This window comes from Bicyclus anynana, chromosome 2 (genome assembly GCF_947172395.1).
Source record: "Bicyclus anynana chromosome 2, ilBicAnyn1.1, whole genome shotgun sequence".
NCBI classification, from domain to species: Eukaryota; Metazoa; Arthropoda; class Insecta; order Lepidoptera; family Nymphalidae; genus Bicyclus; species Bicyclus anynana.
Window position 1 is genome coordinate 17,616,222 of NC_069084.1, and position 22,177 is coordinate 17,638,398.

Sequence of the window (22,177 nt, forward strand, 5' to 3'; positions counted from 1 at the left end):
ACAAATGAAGGAAAAAAATATTAAAAATTTAACACTGTGGTTCCCGTTCCTATAGGAATACGCGGTTAACCTAAAACAGTTTTTTCAAATCGGACCAGTAGTTCCTCAGATTAGCGCGTTCGTGCAAGCAAACAAAACAAACAAACAAACTCTTCAGCTTTATAATATTAGTATAGATTACAATCGGGTACAAAATGACGTGGAACCTGTTTCCTGTATTTCTTTTTATTCCAAAAACGTTAAAAGTAAATATGTATATTAGGAGAAGGTAGTCGGAGAAAATACGCTACGTGGTCCGGCAGATAATATTTTATTACGTAACCATTCAACTTACTATTTTCTACTAATTATGTTTGGAGGCAGAGAGAGTTCCCAGAACCAGAAGTGCACAAATTGAATACAGACACAGTTGCCGATGTATGCTTAAAATAAAATAATTTTTCGTGATGTCAATAATGTCGAAATTGTTTAGGGGACCATAGTTGAATTCAAGCAGTAGTTTCGAAATAATACATTTATAAAAAACGTTTGTTTTAACTTTCTAGAACTTTTTTGAATAGATTAGCTATAAGTATGATAGTGTCATGATAAAAAATTAGGTATCCTTAATAAACAAGCAATAGAACTGATACAAACCATTTGATCAGTCCATAACCTCGGCACCAAAGGGGGTCATCATCATCATCATCATCATTAACAGACGATGGACGTCCACTGCTGGACATAGGCCTCTTGCATGGACTTCCTGCAATCCGCTTGATGTCCTCGGTCCACCTAAGGGTCGACCAGTCCTCGTGTAATCTAAGTGTAAGACATCTATTTATTACTACCGGCGCCCGCGACTCTGATCACCCTTAACCTTATTTTCACATATTATCCTTTCATATTCCATACGATTACCTATTGATAACCCAGTTAGCTACCATCTAGAACTTTCGTAAATAAAAAAGTTGAGCGTTTCAAAAGTTACTAAAGAATTGTAAAAATGTTCCACGGATCCTTGGCATATACATATAGAAACTACAAAAAAGTTAAATTTGAAAGTTCAATGATATAACTTTCCTTTCAAATGGGAGACTAAAATATTAAAACCGGTTTAGTAGTTTCAGTGTCTATCGATTACAAATAAACAAATTCTCATTTTTTACTCAGATATTATGATTAGGCAGCAAATATTTATGCAAATGGTATAATTATAAGTTTTTAAATCAGGGCGGAATAGATAAGCAAATGACATTAAATAAAAAATAAACAAAAATGGTATAGGAAGGTATTTCTTAAAGATTAGGGGTTTAGGAATGAAGTTACATGAGTTCTAGGAAGAATGTCAAAACCAAACCTCACTAACATTGTAGAAGCTTTCACTTGGCTATTGAATTAGTTAGAAAATGTCGGTCACGGATGGTAGGTAATATTTTGAGAGGAGGTATTGTGAGGAGGGAACTCCTCACTCTGGCGTCCTGATCACAGGTTTATATCTCTAAACTGTATATCATGATACTAGATATTCTTATCGGTTTCCAGAAATCAGTGGTTTGTTTTTAATTTATATAATTGTTTAACTATTTTTTTCACACATTACCTTCTTAAAATCAAATAGGAATTTGAAATAAAATTTAAAAATTTAAAAATAAAATAAAATAAATAAAAATACTTAAAATAGAAAAGGCCTTTTATTTCTTACAGAAAATGCTACTTTACAAAGTAGTTTATTATTTAATACTTAGTACTTTCAGTTTAATAAAAATAGGTATAATACTGGAATAATTACTTTGAAAGAACCTGTCTGGGGGTAAAAGTCTCCTCCAGTTGTGTGTGTGTGTCCAAATTGTGCCAGTTTTTTCTGAATTGCACTATTTGCATCTAGTTTGGACCCATCGTGTATTTAATTTCATCCTCCTATCTGTTACAAGATTTTTCTTTCCTTCACCCACTGACCCCCTCCATTCCGTCATTTATTTTGTCCAGCTTTGATCTTGCAGGCGTGCTACGTCCGGTCCACTTCCATTTTAATGCAAGAGTTTGGTCTTAACCATAATATTCTGTTGCTTTTGTAATGTTGCATGTTAATGTTACTTTTGTATGTTTTTTTTTCATGTTTATCATACTCTGGGCACGCTATAATTTTATTTGTGCTATTTTTCATAAACTTCCATGTCTGGCAAGCAGAGGTCACGTATGGTTTATGGCAAGATTTCATAACTTTAGTCTTCAGTTTGATTGGCATATTGCTCTTAAATATGTCTATAAGGCTCTAGTACTTATTCCATATTAACTTGCAGTAACCCGCAGTAAATTTCCTAGTAGTAGTAGTAGTAGTAGATCTTTCTTTTTTTCTCTGATAAGCACCAAGTCGTCGGAAAAATATAGATGACTAAGATACTTACTAAGATACTAGATAGTTTTTACTTTTATACCGCATTCATTCTCGTCAAGTTTGCTTATTATCAATTCTAATGTGGCTATTAAATAGTATCGGTGACAGTGGGTCTCCCACTGGAAACACTTTACAGGGAACCAAGGGCCGGTTGTTTCTAGAATAACTCTACTTTTACTCTTCCTGTATACACTTTGAGTACTCTTACTCTTACTTACTCTTACTCTTATTCGTTTTCCACATTTTGTGTTGCTAGTGTTTCCCAGATATACTTGTGTGACACCGAGTCGAATGCTTTTTTGTAATCGATAGGTATATGCCAACTACTAGGTAGTAAATACAGTTATTATCTACACAGTATCACTAAATTGGCTAATACAATAAACAATAAATATTTATTTTTCTAATTTATAGTTATTATGGTACTTAATATAAAACCTACCGCTAATACGAGAATGTTTAAAACTATTGTACACTGTGTCGATATCCCCCTATTTGGTGCAAGGTTGTCCGTTCGTCTAGTTCTGTTGTGTGTGTAGTTCTTTACGTAGCAAGATTTCGGAACGTCTAAAGATCGCTTCTCTATGACACATCTGTAGTAATGTGCGGAGGCGCGCGCGGTTCTGGTGCGGTTTGGATGCTCGTAATCTATTTCGTAGAGGCCGAACTTCGTCCTGGAAACATTTGAAATAACTTACATAAGTAGGTATATAATTTTAGTTTTAGTAGAGTTCAGCAGTAGTCATCATCATTCATCTTATTCGTCTTCATCATCATCATCATCATCATCATCATATCAGCCGATGGACGTCCACTGCAGGACATAGGCCTTTTGTAGGGACTTCCAAACATCATGATATTGAGCCACCTGCATCCAGCGAGTCCCTGCGACTCGCTTGATGTCGTAAGTCCACCTGGTGGGGTTCAACCAACACTGCGCTTCATTATCATTAACAACCAATATTCAGCTCACTGTTCACGCGTCTCCTATCAGAAGTAGAGGGGTTAGGATAGTATAGGACCACGCTGGCACAATGCGGATTGAAAGACTTCGCATGCGAAGAGAATTAAGGAAATTTTTAATCCTGAATTGAAAATCGGTTTCCTCACTATGTTCTCGCTCATTGCTACTTTAGCTTCGCGATTCGTTTCGGTAACTTTGGTTCTTCTATGGATCGCCTCATTTCTGATTATATCACGCAGAGATACTCCTCATAGCTCGTTCCATCGTGTGACTCTGAGCCTTCTTAACCATCCGTATAACCATCATATGGGCCATATGCATGGTCACAATACCCAATTTAGTGTGAATTTCAATTTGACATGGTACTTACGAGTAACCTCCAAGCCACTCGAAGTTGTCTACGAGAGACCACGCCGCGTAACCCACCACGCTCACTTTGTCCTCTTTGATGGACAGCAACATCTGGAACAGGTAAGTAACATAAGCAGTATGTATCGGTGCTGCTTTTCCTAAATTCAAAGATCAGACTTTTATACATAGTTATTCTTCCAATTTCTTCCGATATTTCTTAGTAGTAGTGAAGCTTTTTGTGAACCGAGACGAGTAATGTATAATGAATGCGGGATGTAAATCAGGTATTATACGTGACCCTCGAATGCCTCTTAGACTTAAGGGTAAAATATACAAAACGGTTGTAAGACCTGTCGATGTATGTATGCGTGGTCCTATACTATCAGAGTGTTGGAAGGTGAAAGAGACAGAGAGTAGAAGAATGCATGTGACGAATGGAGGAGATTGACATAATTTGCGGACCCACGACGTTCCCACTAAAGTGGGATAAGGGAAATTAGATGATGGAGTGGAATTATTTATCGGAAGCATCGCATCAAATGGATTTTAGTTGGATGATGAGATGGACGTGCAGTGAGACAAGAATTGACAAAATAGGGAATACGAGTATAAAAGCAAGTCCGAAAGTGGCACTAGTGACAGAAAAAAATAGGAGTAAAAGGTTAGCTTGATAAGGACATGTATTTGCGAAGGGATGAAAGTTATATTACCAGAAGAATGTTGAATTTGCAAGTGGAAGGACACAAGAGGAGAGAAAGGAAAAAGAAGAGATGGTTGGCGTGAAAGAGGACATGTGCGTAAAGGGAGTGGATGGTGAATTGACGAGTAATAGAGACGAACGGAGGTGATTGACATAATATTTTGCAGACCCTACTTAAGTGGGATAAGGGAAAAGAGATGATGAAGTGGAGCTTTTTATCGGAAGCATCGCATTTTATTTCCCTTTTCATAGAAAGTCAAACAAGTGCGTCCCCTGATCCGCATCGTACAGATCGCATGGAGCAGATTTTATCTACTGTAAAATTTTGTATATTTGTTAGTTGAACATTATGTAAAATAGGATGTGCTGTTTGTGAAGTGAAAAAGTATTTTATTTGTCCTTTCTTTCTTTCTATAGGTGATGGTTTTCAATTCATCATTAAACGTAACAGACCTGCTCGTTCCGTTTAATTATAAGCATAAAAAATCCAATATTATACTAATCACTAGCGGACGCTTGTTTTTATCGTGGTAACGTGTAAATAACTATAAGCACTTGGATAAACACATTTATGTTTAAATCATACAAATACACTTCAATTAATTTATCCATTATATGGACCTATTGATCATAATCCTTTTCTTTTCTCCTTCTCCAAATCCTCTTGTAAGAACTTTCAAACACCACGGTCTTGAGCCGGCAGCCATCCAGCGGTTCCCTAGAACGTCAAAGGGATGCTAGTACCAATCAGCCTTCCCAACTGACAACCTTACCTACTCGTGATGCATCCAGCACACTGATTGACGAGGCTCTGGCGGCAAATCCGACAAAATCACGAAGCCTGCGATGACCACCTCGCCTACGTGGTGGTTGATTGGTTTTATTAATAGGTACCTGTTCCAAATGATCCCTCATGTATTTCACTCTTTCGTAGTCGGCCAAATTGTAGGCGGTCGTGGAGTATCCGTTCTCAGTGATGAAGAAGTCGATGTCTCCGTACTGTTCTTTCAGCCAGTTCAGCTCTTTGCGTAGGCCTTCTGGCTTAACCTGCATAGAATAAATCATCATCGTTATCAGTCCATTTTAACGGTCTACTATAGAACGAATACTATACCCAGACGTGCCTAATTTTTAACCGATTTCAAAAAAGGAGGAGGTCCTTAATTTGACGAATATGGTTTTTAATGTTTGTTACCTTATAACTTCGTCATTCATTAACCAATTTTGAAAATTATTTTTTTTGTTTGAATGAGTATACTTCTACATTGGTCCTGTAAATTTTCATAAAAATCTGTTATGTAATTTTGTGTTAAAATCAAAATTACTGAAACAAGTGATCAAAATTACCTATACTGCGGCGTTTATGATCATAAAGCTAGGACACAATAAATACGGAAAAATAAAATCTTTTTAAGAAAAAAGTTTAATCGATTTCAAAGATGCATTAATAAATAATAATCATATTATGTTCTACCAACTGATCAGCTTGAAGGCGGTGCTTAGCTGGTGTCGAGTTAATTTAACCCATTTCTAAAAGAACTACATGAAAAAACACTATCTGAAAACCCCAAATCTTTATGATTTTCTAGTACGAGTAGTACTAGAGGTAGTGGTTGTTCTATGGAAAATTTTCATCTCAATTTCTTTTTTTTCGAACTGAGTATTTTGGCATATTGAACCGTATGAAATAAGCTTTACAAACGGTAGCCACTGAAAACTGTCCCTCGTCTTTATCGCCAGTCCCCTAATGCCAGTTACAGCCCCTTTAGATGAAAAGTTCTCATCTATATAAATTAATCAAGCCCAATCACAAGGTAGCTACTGTAAACCGTTGAGGATTTCCATTAACTGACCTTCATCTTTATCACAAGACCAATAATGACAGTCACAACCCATCTTAGTGGAAAGTTCTCATCAATATAAATTAATCAAGCCCAAACACAAGGTAATAAACTGTTGTAAACGTTGAGGAGTTCCCTCGTCTGAGTTTCGGTTTAATCATCAGATCGACTCTAGACCTTCATTCAATTATAAAATGCTTTAAAGTGTTTGATGAAAAAATTAACAAATGCATTGTCGCCCTTACGATTTTTTAAAGTTCCCTTCGATTTCTCCTAGATCACATCGCCAGATCCTGATATTATAACTATGGGACTAAGTCAAGAGTATATATACCCAAACAAAAAAAGAATTATTCAAATCAGTCTAGGGGTCTTCGAGTAATCGCGTAACATGCTTAAGAAAAAAAATAAACTCGAATTTAGAACCTTCTACTTTTGTTTGAAGTCGGTTAAAAACTGTACATGAATCGAGAAATCGTGTACTTTATTCGTTCAACGCTCAACTTGAGCTCGCTCAACGAGTTTATAGGTAATCTGGTGGTAAAATCGGAAAAAGAACAAAAAAGTTACCGGAAGTAAGTCATCGTGGCCATAATACGCTCCCTTTGGTTTAAGCAATGTGGCATTTAGTTCCGGTGATCCGTTGAGGAACCATATGCCTGGTTTATCCCCTGGTATGGCTGGTCTGATCATGTTAGTCGTGTAGTAGTTCAGTCCATAGAAGTCTGCTGTGCCTGGAAATCACGAGAATTATAGACATAAATTATTTATAAGTATTAGGCTAAGTGCGTGCCAGGCCACGCGCAGTATAGGGTTCTGATAAGAAGTCAATGGGTTCCATAGATTATCGCGACCAACACACGATCAGTTTTGAGAAAAGATGAGTAACGAGGCCAAACGACGTCTCTGCTCACTTCCCTTGCTGCTTTCCCTCGTAACTCCCCTCGTAAGGCTTAGAAGAAAGTTTATTTTACCTTTTATGAATTCGATCTCGTGTCTAGTGAATTTGGGTAGTCTGGACTCCTTGAAGCCTTGCTTGAGACTGTATTCCTCCATCAACTTCTCAATGGACGGCGGCCAACCGCCCTCCTTAGAGAATATTGGATGAGAATATCTGCCGGTCTGAAAATATGGAACCCACCATCATCATCATATTTTGCGTACATCATCATACTTACATTATATTAAACAGGGTACTCGGAAGTACATCCCATAACTCTGGGGTTATATGTGTTTTAATATAAATATTTTCGAGGTAAATAATATTTCTTTAGTAAATTGATCTTAAAATGTGCCCCTTCCTTATAATTGTGACGTAGCCAAGTTTTACGTATTTCAAAATGCAAGGATAGATAAAGGCGGGATTATTTGAATTACTTTGTATGAAAACATAAAAAAAATGTTTTTAGTTAAAAATCTTAGTTATGCAGTTCGGCTCCTTTAAGTTATGGGAAATACTCCCCAGCACCCATATTTATGTATACATATGTAGTTTTTACACTTACTGTATACACAAGTCGACATTGTAGACAATATTTGGGTATAATTTGTTGAAATAACTTTCGGGGATCAACTATGTGCGACTAAATGAAATTAAGATAATTAACCACCTTTGTTCGTCTGTTCGTCTCAGATTTGACGCGTTAGTGACGTAACTAATAGTAGGTATAAAATCTTTGGCTGGACGTACATAAAAAAAGCTCCGAACATAGAACCTCCTCCTCCTCCTTTTTGAAGGTTGGTTAGTAAAATGACGATGACCTAGCCGTTATTGGTTTGATCTAAACAATACTCTGATGCTGACCTGATGTTGTCTGCCAAGTTCTGCCAGCGAAGAGTAGCTCAGGTCAAGCGGTTCTATCCACAATACGTTATTTGCGAGTGAAATTTTGCCTGTGAATAGAAAATTTTCTTTACTACACGTAATATTATAAAGAGGATAGATTTGATTATGTTTGCTTGCATTGAATAGGCTCTAAAAGTCTAAAACTACTGAACCTATTTGAAAAAATATTTGACTTTTAAGAAGCTACTCTATCCCCGAGTGCTATTGGCTATATTTTATCCCCATATTTTTACGGGAACAGGAACCACGCTGGTGAAATCGCGCGGCGTCCGTTAGTCATTGATTAAGCTTTGTCGACCTCTCTGGCCGTGCCAGGATAGCCCATTGCATATGACCTCTGTCTCCGACTCCGGAGGGTATAGGTTCGAATCCAGTCATGAAATACACCTCCATCTGTTCAGTTGTGTGTATTTGAAGAAATTATATATCACGTGTCTCAAACGGTGAAGGAAAACCATCGTGAGAAAACCTTCATACCAGAGAATTTTCTTAATTCTGTGTGTGTGAAGTCTGCCAATCAGCATTGGGCAAGCGTGGTAAATTGTTGGCCTAACTCCTCATTCTGAGAGCAGACACAAGCTCAGCAGTGAGCCGAATATGTGTTGATAATGATGATACTAATATTGTAAAGAGGAAAGATTCGATTGTTAGTTTGTATTGAATTAATTTTTTTAATAGTTTTAAAGTTTATTTTTTTTAAAAGTCTATAAAATAACAAACCTGTGTATCTTGGGCGGAATTCTTTATGAAATATCCTGTATGCTTTCGCGTGGGCGAGCAGTACATGCTTATTGCAAAGGTATGGTCCGTAGATTTGCTCTTGCACCCCTGGGGCATACATCCCAGAGTTGTAGCCGTAATCGCAGAAGGCTACCGGCTCGTTGAAAGTGAGCCAGGTCCTCACGCGCTCGGCGTAGATTTTGAAGATAACCCTGGCGAAGTCTCCAAACCATTCCACTATGAGAGGGTTTGCCCAGCCTCCTGGAAATGTACGTGAACTGCTAAGTAGTATAAAGTTGACTTTCACAGAATTAATCTTGAATATTCAGAAATTAGCGTGTATTCAAAACTGACAGCCTTCGTGGTGTGCGCGGGGGATTTACAAGACGGATGTCCTAGGTTCGATCACCGGCTGGGTTGATTTAGGTTTTCTTATTTGGTTCAGCTCTGGATAATGGGTGCTTCGGCCGTGGCTAGATTGGCAATCGCCTACCAGCAATGGCGTACTGCCGAGCGATTTAGAATACCGGTACGATGTCGTATAGAAACCGAAAGGGGTGTGGATTTTCATTCTCCTCCTTGCAAGTTAGCCCGCTTCCATCTTAGATTGCATTATCACTTACCATCAGATGAGATTGTAGTCAAAGGCTAACTTGTAAAGAATAAAAAAAGGTCTGGCTGGTGGGAGTCTTCGGTCGTGGCTAGTTACCCTACCAGCAATGACGTATTGCTGAGCGATTTAGCATTCCGGTACAATGTCGTATAGAAACGAAAGGAGTGTTGATTTTTATTAAATTTCTAACAAATTAGCCTACTTCCACTTACCATCAGGTGAGATTGTAGTCAAGGGCTTACTTGTAAAGGATAAATAATAAAAAAAACCACTTACCCAGGTCCTGTATAGCGACAGGCAACTCCCAATGGTACATAGTAACAATGGGTTCAATGCCCTCAGCCAACAGCCCGTCAATAAGATCACTGTAGTAGTCAACACCCGCTTGGTTGATCTTGTTTGTGAACCCCGTGGGCAATATTCGGGGCCAGTTTATGGAAAATCTAAAGAAACAGAAACATAAAGGTCAAAACTCAGTATTACGCCTTAGACACGTAACAGATACGTATCACCCCGCCGTCTACTCGCCACTTCGAATGTCCGAGAACTGGTGGATATTTTTGAGTAGGTATTTGAGTCAAGTCAAAACTTGTCCTGAACTTCTGCTATACCCAAAATTGAAGACTGGGGAGTAGTAGAAACTTTTGATTTATGCGAAAAATAGGCGAGGTGAATTTTATAGTTTTAAATTTAAAAAGTAAATATGTTAAATTTTAAGGTATGAAAATTACAGATTGTCTGAAGAATGTGTAAAAAATCCTCATTTATATTTTTTACAAAAAAAATAATTCTCACTGCTTCCCAAACACGTCTCTTGTTCAGTGTTCGGGTAGCATAGGTAAAGGTACAGGACAAGCTCTTAACTTGCCTCAAATACCTATCCAAAATGTCCACTCGCTCTTGGACATCCGAAGTGATATAGGCGCGTTGTTGGCGCCGGATGGCGAGGTAAGTGAGGCGTAGCCAGGGGTTCCGTTACGTGTCCGAGGCGTAATAATAAGTTTTGACCTTAAGAGGCTAGGTCGCTAATAAGGATGGGTCATGATATTCCAACCAGCCTAATATTTTACCTGTAAAATTGTAGTTTCATCTTAGCGGCGACCTTCACGTCGTCCCGCCAACGGTGGTACGAGTCGGCGGCAATGTCCCCGGTGACGCCGCCCTTTATCAGCCCTGAATGATCATGGACGTATTTGTCCCATATATTTTCCCCCTTGCCTAAAATTAAAAGACAATATAACGCTAAATTTTTACAAGACAGATTATGATAGCCAGTGATTGACGACATTTGACGGCCTCCGTGGCGCAGTGGTATGCGCGGTGGATTTACAAAACGGAGGTCCTGCGTTCGATCCCTGGCTGGGCCGATTGAGGTTTTTTTAATTGGTCCAGGTCAGGCTGGTGGGAGGCTTCGGCCGTGCTAGTTACCACCCTACCGACAAAGACGTACCGCCAAGCGATTTAGCATTCCGGTACGATATCGTGTTGAAACCGAGAGGAGTGTGGATTTTCATCCTCCTCCTAACAAGTTAGCCTACTTCCATCTTAGAATGCATCATCACTTACCATCAGGTGAGATTGTAATCAAGGGCTAACTTGTAAAGAACAAAAAAAAAGTGATGTGCATAGAGTCTCTAGTGTTAGATATCTTAGTACTTAATAATTATAAATACCTACTTATGTAACTAATCTATACTATCTATACTAATATTAGATAGCCCATTTATCGAGGAATGCCATAGGGTATATACTATCCCCGTATTCCCACGTGAACGGGAACCACGCGGACGAAACCGCACGGTTATTTGAGAGAATTTGTGTTAATAAGATTAGAAGCTATTTGTAATGCAAATTAATTTATCGAGTTGTTGTTTTATTTCGAAAAGCTATTATAAGACCCTAGTCCTACCTACTTGCTCAACGTATACAAATTGGAAATATCCTTCTCAAATAAAGAATTGAGAGAATGAATTTGTAATCAACTCGTTTTTATAAAAGTGTATCTCTAATTCATCGTCTCTCTCGGTCACTATACTATATATGTATAGAACGACAGAGACGAATCCGAAAAACATCCGACTCTGTCCGACATAGCTCAGCAGTGAGCCGGATTTGGGTTGATGACGATGAAGCTGGATATTATAATGCTATTAAACCGGAACTTGGATACTTAGTTTTTTTTTTTTTTTTCTTTTTTTTTTCTGATTGTGTAAGTGCCGTAGGCTCCTTATGGGACCTCAGCGGCGTCACCGGGGGGTTTGGGCGAGCGCAGAAGCATCGCCTGATGGGGCCTGAAGGCAGAAGAAAGTTGTGGGCGGAACGACTCTCTAAGGGCGTCTCCTCTGAGACTCGGGCCTCGACTTAGAGGGCCGTTCGGGAAGGGTGTTTTGGCCTGAGTGTATCAGTCCGGGCGCCCCCGAGATCGTGAGTTAAAAAGCCCACGTCTGGGTGACGTCAGATATCGGGGACCTCGTCTTCGCCGGCGAAGACGCTGTGTAGCTTGTGTTTGTGTTGCCTGGGAAGCATTGTCGTTCGTTATGTCATCGTCAGGATCGTAAACTTACTTACTTAGTACTTCTCTTTCTTAGTAGCAAAAGCATTTGATCTACTTATTTCCTAATCCAGTATCAGTAATTATTCTTACCATCATCTTTCCAACCTCCTTCAACTTGATAAGATGCCGACGCAGCGCCAAACTTGAGGTTAGGTGGAAAGCTCCACAAATCCTTCGCCAAAGACGTCGTTATTAGAGTACTGTAAAGACATATGCATCAATCAATCATTAGCAATCCTTACTCGCCTCTCTTTTGAGCACGAATCTCCTCTCAGAATGAGAGGGTTAAGGCCTATAGTCCACCTCATCCCACTACCGTTAAACTCGTGATATCCCAGTGGATATGACCTCGTCCTTCGATTAGGAGGACGTAAGTCGCCTGACCCCTCTCAGCATAAGAGGGGTCAGGCTAATAGTCCACCACGCTGGCTCACTGCGTATTGGCAGACTTCACACGTAACGTAGACAATTAAGAAAATTCTCAGGTATGCAGGTTTCCTCACGATGTCTTTCCTTCACCGTTTGAGATACGTGATATTTATATAATTTCTTAAAATGCACATAACTGCAAAGTTGGAGGTGCATGACCCGGACCGGATTCAAACCCATACCATAAAGATACGCCGCTAAGAGCCTTGATAACCCAGCGGGTATAAAACCTCTGCTTTCGATTCGGAGAGCGGAGAGGATTAGTTAAATGAGTGGTATTATTTAATTAATCACGGCGTTATTTTTAAAATGATTACTTCTTATGGGAGGGTAAACCTTTGTATTTTGACGGCCTCCGTGGCGCAGTGGTATGCGCGGTAGATTTACAAAACGGAGGTCCTGCGTTCGATCTCCGGCTGGGCATTTTGAGATTTTCTTAATTGGTCCAGGTCTGGCTGGTAGGAGGCTTCGGTCGTGACTAGTTACCACCCTACCGGCAAAGACGTACCGCCAAGCGATTTAGCGTTCCGGTACGATGCCGTGTAGAAACCGAAAGGAGTGTGAACTTTTTTCCTCCTCCGAACTAGTTAGCCCGCTTCCATCTTAGACTGCATCATCACTTACCATCAGGTGAGATTGTAGTCAAGGGCTAACTTGCAAATAATAAAAAAAACCGCTTTTCTTTTTTTTATTCTTTACAAGTTAGTCCTTGACCACAATCTCACGTGATGGTAAGTAATGATGCAATATAGATGGAAGCGAACTAGCTAGTTAGGAGTAAGATGAAAATCCATTTCGGTTTCTACACGACATCGTACCGGAACGCACGATTTAAAAAAACACTTCGTAACGTAACGCGTTACGGCGTTACTACATCTGCCCTTTCTCTCACGCATACGGCAGCAGATTTAAGGTATTCACATGGCAAGTTCGTTGATAACACTCCCATGATATGCGGGCGACGGGCGGAAAGACTGCGCTGGGTGTGAAATCGTGCGTGCGGGAAAGTGAGGTGCATCAGTCGTGGGTTCTTCATTCATCGCTACAAGCCCCCACCCCGCGCGCTGCATCGGGAGTGTTACGAACGAAGTTGCCAAGCTAAAAAGAAGCACTAGCACTTCTGTCGAGCGGCCCAAAACGCACACTTTTTTCTTAACTTCACACTAATAAGCACACTAATAATTTAATATTATAAAGGCGAAAGTTTGTGTGTAAGTGTGTAAGTATGTTTGTTCCTCTTTTACGCTGCGGCTACTGAAGCGATTTGGCTGAATTTTGGAATAGAAATAGATTTTACTCTGGATTAACACATAGGCTATTTTTCATCCCGGAAAAATGTAAGGTTCCCGCGGGATTTGTGAAAAACTGAATTCCACGCGGATGAAGTCGCGGGCGGCCGCTAGTAGGGAAATAAAATATGTCACAGTTTTTAAAATAATTCTGAAACATACTCAAATAGGTAACGTCGTGTGCCTCAGACTACCGCGGATGAAGCCAGGGGCGCCGGCTAGTAATTAGGTAAGATGACACAAAACCGGTCGTCACATTGACATTAGCTGTTATCAGTATAATAATGTCATGTTGCATCATATAATCGTAGGTCAAACGAAAACCTCGAATAGTAAGGAAAATATCTTTGCCTTAGCATATATTATTAGTCGTGAATTAAAGGGAAATTCCCACCGGTAACATTTAAAACTTTATTACTTTTTGTACTATTCTTTTCTGTTACCAACAAGCTTAACAAACATATCCTAATAATATTGCAAACGCGAAAATTTGTATGGATGTTTGGATGTATGTTAGTTTGGATGTTTGTTACTCTTTAACGCCGCTACTACTGAAGCGATTTGGCTGATGAAAATAGATTTTACTTTGGATTAACACTTAAATAAGCCACTTTTTATCCCGAAAAAATCCATGGTTCCCCGAGATTTGCGAAAACTGATGATTTTGATGATATTAATGTTTGTTAGTCATTCACACCTCGACCACTGAACCGAATTAGCTGAAATTTGGTATTGAGATATATTATAGCCTGGATTAACACATAGGTTACTTTTTATCCCGAACATTAAAAAACATGGTTCCTGAGGGATTTGTGAAAAACTAAATTCCACGCGGATGAAGTCGCGGACTTCCGCTAGTCAATAATAGGTCTTCAAAAAATAGCGTAAACTTAACTCAGGCTGTATAATCAACGATCATTGCTTGTCCCCGTTGTGTACAAAATAAAGATGAATTAAAAATGTCGTAAAACGTTGTAGCAACCTTTTTTTGATAAAGTAATGATATCATTCGTCGTCATTAACACATATTCGGCTCACTGCTGAGCTCGAGTCTCCTCTCAGAATGAGAGGGGTTAGGCCAATAGTCTACCACGCTGGCCCAATGCGGAGTGGCAGACTTCACACACGCAGAGATTATTAAGATAATTCTCTGGTATGCAGGTTTCCTCACGATGTTTTCCTTCACCGATTGAGACACATGATATTTAATTTCTTAAAATGCACACAACTGAAAAGTTGGAGGTGCATGCCCCGGACCGGATTCGAACCCACACCCTCAGGAATCGGAGGCAGAGGTCATATCCACTGGGCTATCACGGCTCTATGATTTCATTATGAAAGCAGAATTATCAAGATTGTTATAGATTTATTTGCCCCTTTTGAGGGGCATTTTGAGTGCCAAGAAACCGGTGGTCAGGGCTCCAGAGTGAGAAACCTCTTCACAATACGCGCCGTCTCAAGAATTACAACTTTCTGTATCCGACCCTTGATCCAACAGTTAAGCTAAGTTGGTCGAAGCTTTGCGATATAAGACTATTGACTGAAACGACTGCCGGAATAATTATAATGATTAATAGTCATCTACTGAGCAAGGTCAAAGTATTATGATCTTTTTATTTATCTTTAAGATATTAATTTTTCTTTTCTTATTGTCTTTGGTATTTTCCAATGGTTTTTAGCAGAAAATAAATAAAATAAAAAAGCCTTTTATTATTTCTCATTTACATATGATAATAATTATTCTTATACTTTTTATACAAAACAAAGTAGGTATCGCTTTTATATTTTGTACATTTTCTGCATTATATCTTTTTATTAATAATTTTTATATTTATATTTGTATCTATTTCTTTTTCTGTTTGTTTGTACAATATTTCTATATAATTGAATCGTGTTTTGTTATGATGGTATATTTTTATGCTTATAATATATATTTCCTTAATTTTTTAAATGAGAACCCCTCTGTAGGGTAAAGGCCAATTTTCCACATTAATTATTGTCCGCCTCAGTTTTACTTAGTACTTAGTTATTTTCGCGAAAATGAAACGCAATTTATTAAGCTTTTCTATAATATTTATCTGTCTGTTTGTTTGTCCGGGCTAATCTCTGGCTAAATCGATTTAAACGAAAAATCCGTAGTACCTACCCGCAGGCTTTATGATAAATTGAATCACACGCTAACGAAGTTGCGAGCGTCCACTAGTTTTAATTATAAATGTAAATATTATCAAAACTGCTTGTTCATTGTTTATGAATCAATATTTCAAACGTTTTCTGTTCTGTGGTATTTACAATCATCATGCATTTTTAGTTAAGTGACGAAATTTTACCCACTAATATTATAGGACTCAAAAGTAATTACAAATATAAAAAAAACTAATGTCGAATAAAGGTATGATTCACAACACTTTTCAGGAAACTTAATAAACAAATCAAACTGTAACCAAAATAAGACCCTAGAATGGCAGAGAATGACCTTGAGTGAAGTCACGCACTTGTGAACGATGTGTGTAGGGTTAAAGGATCCTTTGGCTGTATACAAACACTCCCCTTTTCCACTCAAGTCACTATCCCCGTCTATTCCAAGTAACCCAAGAGATGTGGACGGCTCGAACGCCACGAGCACACTGAAGCCAACACGAGATCGAGCGACGTCATATCCGTCACAGACTACTATTCCCTACACTATTTATTAAAAACATGTAGATTTAAAAGCGGCCAACGCGGCGATAACACTAAATACAATTTGGCGAATTTCCAATCTTTTATGCAACCCACGTAAGTAATATACTGGTGTCAAACGAATGGGTATACTACAAGAATACTTATCTTTACTTACATTTTAAAGAGGTAAAATTTGTGGTGTTGTACAATGACTATTTTATACTTTAAATATATCACGTATCTACAAAATCACCGCAAAAAGTGATACCTATGAATTTAACGACGAGCGCACACTTGCGCAATTTTATGTTTACTCAGATTATAATATTAATGTATATTTCAGAATTTAAACGTATCGTGAGTGTTATTCATATTACCACTTGACTCCTAAATGGACGACCGGTCGCCCATCGTATCCGATACGTGACATGTAAAAAAATATAAAGTAAACTAAGGGCAATAGGCGAGAACAGTATCATGCTCCACATAATAGAGGAATATAAAGATTTTTTAAATGGCTCACAACGGTAGATTAAAACCGCATTCACTGACTGTCGGCTTCTTCAACGCAGACGGGCTTTTCGATAAAATACTCGCGGGCAGCGAATGGTTAATTGATTATGAAACACGGCTAAAACTACGTATGGGTTCGAAACTAGTCGGGCATACTCCGACCTAATATCACATGACTTTTAGCCGTGTTTCATAATCAATTAATATTTATGTATATACTAGCGGACGCCCGCGACTTCATCCGCGTGGAATTTAGTTTTTCACAAATTCCTCGGGAACCATGGATTTTTCCGGAATTAAAAGTCTAGCCTATGTGTTAATCCATGCTATAATATATCTCAATACCAAATTTCAGCTAATTCGTTTAAGAAGTCGAGGCGTGAAAGAGTAACAAACATTCATATCATTAAAATCATCAGTTTTCGCAAATCTCTTGAAACCATGGATTTTTTCGGGATAAAAAGTAACCTATGTGTTAATCCAGAATAAAACTAATTTCATTCCAAATTTCAGCCAAATCTCTTCAGTAGTAGCGGCGTTAAAGAGTAACAAACATCCAAACAACCAAACATACATCCAAACATACTTTCGCGTTTATAATATTAGTAGGACTAGCGGACGCCCGCAACTTCATCCGCGTGGAATTCAATTTTTCACAAATCCCGCGGGAATTTTGGATTTTTCCGGCATGAAAAGTCTATATGTTAATCCAGAGTAAAATCTAATTCCATTCCAAATTTCAGACAAATCGCTTCTGTAACCGCAGCGTAAATGCGGAACAAATACCTATACTTACACACTTACACACTTACACACAAGTGTGATGTGATAGTGTGATAAGTATCATTTATGTAAACAATTAAGACGTCATTTAAAATCATATTACATCGTAGGTATTGTATTCACAATTACATGTTTGAAGAACAAGAACATTTTGGCCTTAGTCATTGACCTCAGGTAATTCCATGTATTAAACTAATCTAAAAGCGTCACCTTTTAGCGCTGTTTGTTCTGTGGAACTAATAAACAATTAAGCTAATTATATACGTATAATGAGTTATGAATATCACCTTTTAGGGTTAAATTAAGCACCAGTTGTTAATTTAATGTAATTATATCTGGTTGATAATAATACAATAATTAAGAGTGTGCAATATGTAATTTGGTGGTTATAAATGGTTCTGGATCTCAGATTCTGGAAAAGTTAGGAGCCTGATATTTGGGTAAATGATATTTCAAAGTGTTAGCTTCGTTATGACTATACAAAATACACAATTTGTAAAACTTTTCTCGATAGTTTACTTTTTTGAAAAATACGTGTTTTGCTCACATTTTGCTTTCAATCTCAGGAAAAGCAAACTTATTTTCTTAAATTTTTGTTTTGTATAGAAAATTAGGTATATATCTTAACATGGCCATTTTGTTTTTCGTTATGTTTTTTAATTTACTTGCAATTAGGTAAAAATGGTCTTGGCGCTCACGTTATAAAATTTGCGTCGCGCGTCAATCTCTCCGTGCTTTTCACTCACGTGAAAGTCATAATTCGGCGTCTCGTTTGCGCTTCGAATTTTATCCATGTACCGACGCGCTGCGCGCTCTTAATGTATAATGAATAAAAAATAAAGTTCAACAACTACAACTCGATTATGTTTTAATAACTCTAAAAAGGAGGAAACAAGAAAATATTTCAGATAGGAATCGAGATATGCACAGGTACAAAAATGGCCAAGTTATAGCCGTGATCGCACCCATTATATACCTACTATATAGGTACCTACCTTTGTATAATGGACTTGTTTGCAAAATCAAAATCAAAATCAAAAATCATTTATTTCAAGTAGGCTCAGTTTACAAGCATTTTTGACACGTCAGTTGACTATTTGTAAAGATTCTACCACCGGTTCGAAAGGCAGGTTCTGCTGAGAAGATACCGACAAGAAACTCAACAGTTGCTCTTTTGAAAAAGTCATACAGTATTATAATTTACAATTGATAACAATTACTGTTTAAATTTCTTATAGTTTTACTTCCTGTGTGAAGGTGGAAGCTGATCCAACGGCCTCCAAGCATCTTTATCATTAAGGAACTCATCAATGTTGTAGTACCCTCGACTAAGTAAATGTTTTTTAACACATTGCTTAAAGCTATGCATTGGCAGGTCCACAGTAGGTATGCGGTAGGTAGGACCACGACTCTTCCTTTACAATTTTAGTACTCCTGCATTAGGGATGATGACAGTTTTTTAAATTCTATACAAATTAAGAGTATGCTAATAGTAAAGCAATTTTGTAAAAGGAACAGGGTATCTGCGATCATTACTTTCGGAGCTACAGGGATTTAAAGGGTCAGATTTGAGGCGCTGCCGCGGATCCCTAAAAAACGCTCCATATAAAATGGCACGAACTAATGACGTCGTAGGTAATGAATGTAATGATCGTTAGATTTGTATGTGCGTTCAAACAAAATTACTAATATTTTTGTTATTTGTGCATTTATTAAAAAATGTCACATTTAATATAAGGAAGCTAAAACTGTATGAATTTTCATCTAATTACGATAAAAGATTTTTAATAGATTTTGAAATTTTATAATCTTATTTTGCAAATATCCAGACAATCTTGGCTTTTTATGTATAAATTAGTTAATATTGACCTTATTTAACCGATTGTATCATAAAAATCATTATACTCATAGTCATCATCCCCTTTCTCGATATCTATCTGAAATATTTTCCTGTTTCGTTCTTTTTAGAATTATTTTTTACGTAGTTATAGTTTTTAAGCTTTATTTTTTATTTAATATTATTCCGCTTCCCAATCAAAATTTTATACTAGCCGTGCAATATCTACATCGTCGCATTCTTTGGGTAATACGTCAGTGAAACGACTGCCGCATTTTTAATATTCATTTTGACTTTAATAATATAATATATATACGTATTTGTAATGTGCTCGCCAAGACCTTTCTTTTGATACCAAACACGTGATTATTATCTCAGTTTAATTTTGGTCGACGTTAAAATTTATATAGCCTATGTTACCCGGACTATTAATAAGAATCTTTTGACACCTAATTCATTAAAATCGATTCAGTAGTATAGGCGCTACGGTAGAACATATATACATACATTTATAGATACATATTTACATACACTGCCAAAATCATTACCCTTCCTTTTGGCTTCGCCGTAGTTGGGTAAAAAGTGTTATCACCGCTTTACTTCAGGATTTAACTTGATTCTAAAATATAATTAGTATCCAGATAATAAATGAAAAGAAAACTAATTTTATTTCCTGTTACACTACCTGTTAAATAGAATATTATATAGAACAATTCCAAGCTATGTTATCTTATTTATGTATTTTAGTAATACTAAGTCTTTGAAAAAACAATTATATAAAGTTGAACTTTGGATAACTAAATTAATTTTTATAAAAGACACTTGTGTATAGACTACGTGTTTTTTTTGGCAGTACAATACAATTTCAGTAACAAAGTTTCTTTTTAACACATATTATACAGGGTGCTGGGGAGTATTTCCCATAAGTCTAGGGTTATATTCTATAAGGAAAATTAATTAAAAATGTATAAGGAACATGTATTCTAAAATTAATATTTTAGGAGTAAAAAATATTTCTTTTATAAATAGATCTTAAAATGTGTCCCTTATACGGATCCTTACAATTATGACGCAGCCAAGTTTGATTTAAAATGCATGACAAGATAAAAGCGTGTGTTACATGGATAGTCGGAATATGAATTGCTTTGTATGAAATCATAAAAAGTTTTTATTTTTTAGTTAAAAAAATATTATTGGTTATGCAGTTCGGCTCCTTTATCTCATCTCATCTCATCCACATCTTGAAGTTATGGGAAATACTCCCGATCATCCTGTATAAAATGTTTTTAATCGACACAAAATATAAACTAACTGTAACTGGTTAACATAGGTACCATAACCGACGAATTACTTAAAATGAGGTACCCATCGTCATCATCATCATATCATCATACCGATGGACGTCCACTGCAGGACATAGGCCTTTTGTAGGGACTTCCAACCATCCCGATACTGAGCCACCTGCATCCAACGAATCCCTGCGACTCGCTTGATGTTTTCAGTCCACCTGGTGGGAGGTCCTATACACCGAATTAATAATCTAAGTAGGTATGGGGCTTCGTAGTCACCTGTTTATATAGTTTATTTGAATGGTATTTTTTGTGGCTTTCTATAGCTTTTTATGGCTGGTTGGTATATCAGTATTTATAGGCACTATGCTTCGCTCCTGTGGGATCGAAGAGGATTTAGATTTTATTTAAATTTATTTTTAATTTATTTATCAATCCGTAGTACAGTACCAACATTTCTAAATTCGTAATTAACTTAGGTGGTAATTCGGAGCAAATTTTAACACTTCGTAGGTTTCATTTTCACAAATTATTTGTATTTTTATTGATGTAGAACAATTTATGTAGAACAATTTTTGGCAACTTCGTTCGTTTTCGTATGTTTTTTTATTGTATTAAGAATTTTTTGAATTGCCCGTTATCACTAATGCGTTTGTCACATTTTAATTTTATTTTTATTGAAATATTTTTTTTTAAATTTACGTTTACTTTTCGTATGTATTTTTTTCACATATTAATTGTTTGAATTACCCGTTGTCACTAACGCGGAAACTAAGTAACTAAGTTGTCACTCGTCACTTACCACAAAACAACTGCTTGGAAAGCCGACATTGTGATTACTGAAACGTTATTGAGTTTAACGTGTCTTAAATATTCAAATCAGAAATCGCTACGTGCGTTAAGTGAAGCATTACTGGCTCCTAAAGTTTTTTTTTATTATTCCATACAAGTTAGCCCATGACTATAATCTCCCACGTTCTTTTTATATGACTACTAGCGGACCCGGTCAAGCTTGACTTATTAATTTATTTATTTGCACTTCTTCCCTATCCCTACCTTACACTACCCTACCGCTACCCTACCCCTACCCTATCCCTATACCATAAACCTACCCTACCACTACCCTACCCTACCCCTACCCGGAGTTTCGGAGGACAACGAAACGCAACGAAAACTATGACACGAGAATTTAATATATTAGATTATGTTCAACTGGGCACACTTCGGTTTGGTAGTTTTGTTAAAAAAAAAAACTAAATTAGCACCCAAGTTTATTGCGTGGAGTCTGGAGAATTTGATCAGTAGATAGGGCATAGGCACAATGTTATTTATCGCTTTTAGTGTGGTTTTTATTTTATTTACGGAAGGAGAATACTTTAATTCTGTCTTTTTACTCCTCTATAGATA

The 22,177-nt window shown here is 37.3% G+C and overlaps 1 protein-coding gene across 1 annotated transcript; it reads right to left on the reverse strand.

Moving 5' to 3' along the window:
- Positions 1 to 1,654: 1,654 nt before the first annotated feature.
- On the reverse strand, positions 1,655 to 21,619 carry LOC112055805 (myrosinase 1). The gene is made up of 11 exons (XM_052887281.1): positions 21,573 to 21,619; positions 12,057 to 12,166; positions 10,483 to 10,630; positions 9,689 to 9,855; positions 8,800 to 9,060; positions 8,038 to 8,126; positions 7,208 to 7,355; positions 6,804 to 6,967; positions 5,287 to 5,439; positions 3,712 to 3,803; positions 1,655 to 3,051 (listed from the first exon to the last, which is right to left on the reverse strand). Exons 1-11 carry the CDS (start codon positions 21,599 to 21,601, stop codon positions 2,781 to 2,783), a joined length of 1,632 nt encoding a protein of 543 aa, XP_052743241.1. The 5' UTR covers positions 21,602 to 21,619; the 3' UTR covers positions 1,655 to 2,780.
- Positions 21,620 to 22,177: the final 558 nt, after the last annotated feature.

What these genes read in the sequence shown, in the direction of transcription:
- LOC112055805 (XM_052887281.1), bottom strand. Translation starts at nt 21,601, where the DNA reads ATGTCGGCTTTCCAAGCAGTTGTTTTGTG. An exon ending in AGGAGGTTGGAAAGATGATG is followed by an intron (nt 10,631 to 12,056) that starts GTAAGAATAATT and finishes TTTTAATTTTAG; the next exon opens with GCAAGGGGGAAAATATATGG. An exon ending in ATTCCGCCCAAGATACACAG is followed by an intron (nt 8,127 to 8,799) that starts GTTTGTTATTTT and finishes TTCTATTCACAG; the next exon opens with GCAAAATTTCACTCGCAAAT.